Below are 2,844 nucleotides of genomic sequence, written 5' to 3' on the forward strand. Positions count from 1 at the left end.
TTCCCCCCTTCCCTCCTCCCCCTCTTCCCCCTTCCCTCTTCCCTCTTCCCTCTCGCCGCCCTCCTCCTCCCTCCCTGACTAGTTTTGTGAATCCTACGCCTTTTACACAGTGTACCGAGTGGGGCTCTGACTGTGAGGGAGGGAGTGAGGGTAGATGTACCCTCTCTGCGCCTTGAACGAGGAGCTGGGCTCCTGCTGAGATGGAGGAGCCCCTCAGGCGCAGTAGTTGCTCGTGTGCTGTGTGTGCTCCCTGCTGTCGGCTCCACAGCCAGCACAGCCCCTTTGGGAAAGGAAGGGGCCAACATCGGCTGGGTGGGCCAAACAGACCCCACCCCCCCCACCACCCTGTCGCGGGGAGGGAGGGGGGAGTGGAGGGTCAGCGGACGTCGTAACCAACACCTGCTCTTCGTTTCCTAGCGCCTGGGCCTCCACCCCCACCCGGGGGGCCCCCTGCCCCGCCTGGACCCCCACCTGGACCCCCACCTCCCCCGGGGCCACCGCCGCCTCCCGGACCCCCGCCTCCGCTGTCGGGGAGTGGGCCTCCCCCTGCTCCACCGCTACCGCCCCCTTCTGGCCAGTTGGGGGGTGGTTCCGGAGGCGGTCTCGCTGAGGCCCTGCAGGCAGCCAAGCTGAAGAAGGTGGCACGGGTGAGTGATGGGGACGGGTGATGGGGGTGTGGAGCAGGGGTCGGGCGAATGGGGTGAGACAGGAGGTTGGGGAGAGACGGTAGGGGTGTGGGGACAGGTGGGGTAAGGGGGGGTGGTGTGTGATGGGGACGGTGGGGGAGGGGGTGTGCATTCGCTGCCAGCGGGGGAGCTTTAGCGTGGCACTCTCTGCCGTTAAATAATCCACAGTGCGCTGTTGCCGAACCCCCCCCCCCTCTGGATGTTGACTTTGATCAGTTCAGACTCTTTGTACTTGGGTTTGAGTTGATTTGAGGTCGTTGGGGGGGATGCGTTTGGTGAGGGTTTGGGATTTAGTGGAAACCTATAAAATTCTAACTGGACTAGGCAGACTTGATGGGCAGAATGGCCTGCCCTGTGCCATATGATTCAATGGGAGCTGAAACAGTGTAACTGGAGGAAATCGGCCAGTTCGATACACCAGACTCTCTGACTAATTCCTAGGGTGGCTGGCGTGGCATCTGAGGGGAGATACATTCACTGGAAATGTATAGATCCCAATAAAATTTGAACAGGACTAGTTTAAGGTGAGAGGGGAAAGATATAAAAGAGACCTAAGGGGCAACGTTTTCACACGCAAGGTGGTACGTGTATGGAATGAGCTGCCAGAGGAAGTGGTGGAGGCTGGTACAATTACAACATTTAAAAGACATTTGGATGGGTATATGAATAGGAAGGGTTTGGAGGGATATGGGCCGGGTGCTGGCAAATGGGACTAGATTAATTTGGGATACCTGGTCGGCATGGATGAGTTGGATGTCTGTTTCTGTGCTGTACATCTCTGTGACTCTACGACCGTGTAAAGGCAGGAAGGATGTTCCCAGTGACCAGGGGAGTCCAGAACCGGGGAGGGAGGGTCACGGTCGAAGGATATGGGAAGGACTGAGATGGGGAGAAACGTCTCCACCCAGAGAGTAGAGGAGCCTGTGGAATTCTCTGCCACAAAGTGGTTGAGGCCAAAACATTGAATATTTCCAAGGAGTTAGATACAGTTCTGAGGGATAAAGGGATCAAGGGGTATGGGGAAAGAGTGGGAACAGGAACTTCCTCTTGGTGGGTACTGCTTCCAGGTTAAGGGTTACCACGTTAACTGGCCCAATAGTTCTTCTCATCCAAGTAATCAAAAATTAATTTCTTCACTATTGATGCAAAGTCTTGAAGTTAGTTTCGCATTTTCTTAGGGGAAGAAACTGCAAGTGAGAAACTTTCCTTTTTTGTCAAATCTTTGCCCTAAAAAAGATCACAATGATCAGCCATGGTCATACTGAATGGCGGAGCCCTGTCAAGGGGCCAAATGGCCTACTGATGCTATTTTGTGTTTTGTTCACAAGTCTTTTAATGCTTTATCGCTTTCTAAAAAACAAGATACAGTCGCTGTTGAAGGATAAGTGCACAGCAAGCTCCCACAAACAGTGACAAGGTCAGGGCCCAACCCCCTCCCCAGTAAATCCAGGGCTGTTGGCCTTGGGGAGGATTTGGGGTCTGAACAGCGGGCAGTGTTCCCGCCCCCTCACCTGTGGTGAGGGGAGCACCTATATCTGGGATCTTGCTGTGCAGGGTCTGTCAGGGGTGACTGGGGCAATGGGTCTTGGGCAGCAGGAAAGAGCGCTCAGTCTCTCTGAGATGATTCCCCGTTTGGTGAATTCTAACGTCTCGGCTGTGTATGTCTCTCTCGCACCACCCCACCCCCCCCCCCCCCAACCCCCCACCCCCTCCCAGGCTGAGGACAACGCCCGCGCGAGTGGGAGCTCCAGCCCCCGGAGTGACAGCAACAAGAATAGTGGCGGGGGAGGGGGGGGAGGAGGAGGAGGTGGAGGTGGAGGAGGAGGGCTGATGGAGGAGATGAGCGCCATGTTGGCACGAAGGTGAGTCTCTGGGCTGATCGACAGGGTGGGGCCTTGCGATTTCCTGTCAGGAATTCTACTGCCTGCGGCAGTTCCAGTTTTTGTCGAGGTGCAGAGCTGCTTATTGCCTGTCCCTACGTTAGGGCGAGGGGTTAATCCAGAGACCCAGGTAACATTCCGGGGATCTGGGTTCAAATCCCACCACAGCCGACAGAGCCTGTTGCCTGGGGAGGTGGCCATGTGGGGTGGGGGATGGAAGAGGCTGTGGCCGAGTTGTGGAGGGGGAAGGGGAATGTGGCCTAGCGGGGCAGGGGGGA

General features: G+C 56.6%; 1 protein-coding gene across 1 annotated transcript in view; it reads left to right on the forward strand.

Annotated features, from left to right (window-relative positions):
- vaspb (vasodilator stimulated phosphoprotein b) overlaps positions 1 to 2,567 on the forward strand; it is a 57,999-nt gene extending 55,432 nt beyond the window's left edge. The window contains exons 6-7 of the mRNA XM_043680852.1: positions 418 to 647; positions 2,403 to 2,567. Coding sequence (XP_043536787.1) covers positions 418 to 647; positions 2,403 to 2,552 — 380 coding nt within the window. The 3' untranslated portion in view covers positions 2,553 to 2,567. The remainder of the gene's footprint in view (positions 1 to 417; positions 648 to 2,402) is intronic.
- Positions 2,568 to 2,844: the final 277 nt, after the last annotated feature.

The sequence above is a fragment of the Chiloscyllium plagiosum genome, chromosome 41, assembly GCF_004010195.1.
Source record: "Chiloscyllium plagiosum isolate BGI_BamShark_2017 chromosome 41, ASM401019v2, whole genome shotgun sequence".
Classification (NCBI taxonomy): Eukaryota; Metazoa; Chordata; class Chondrichthyes; order Orectolobiformes; family Hemiscylliidae; genus Chiloscyllium; species Chiloscyllium plagiosum.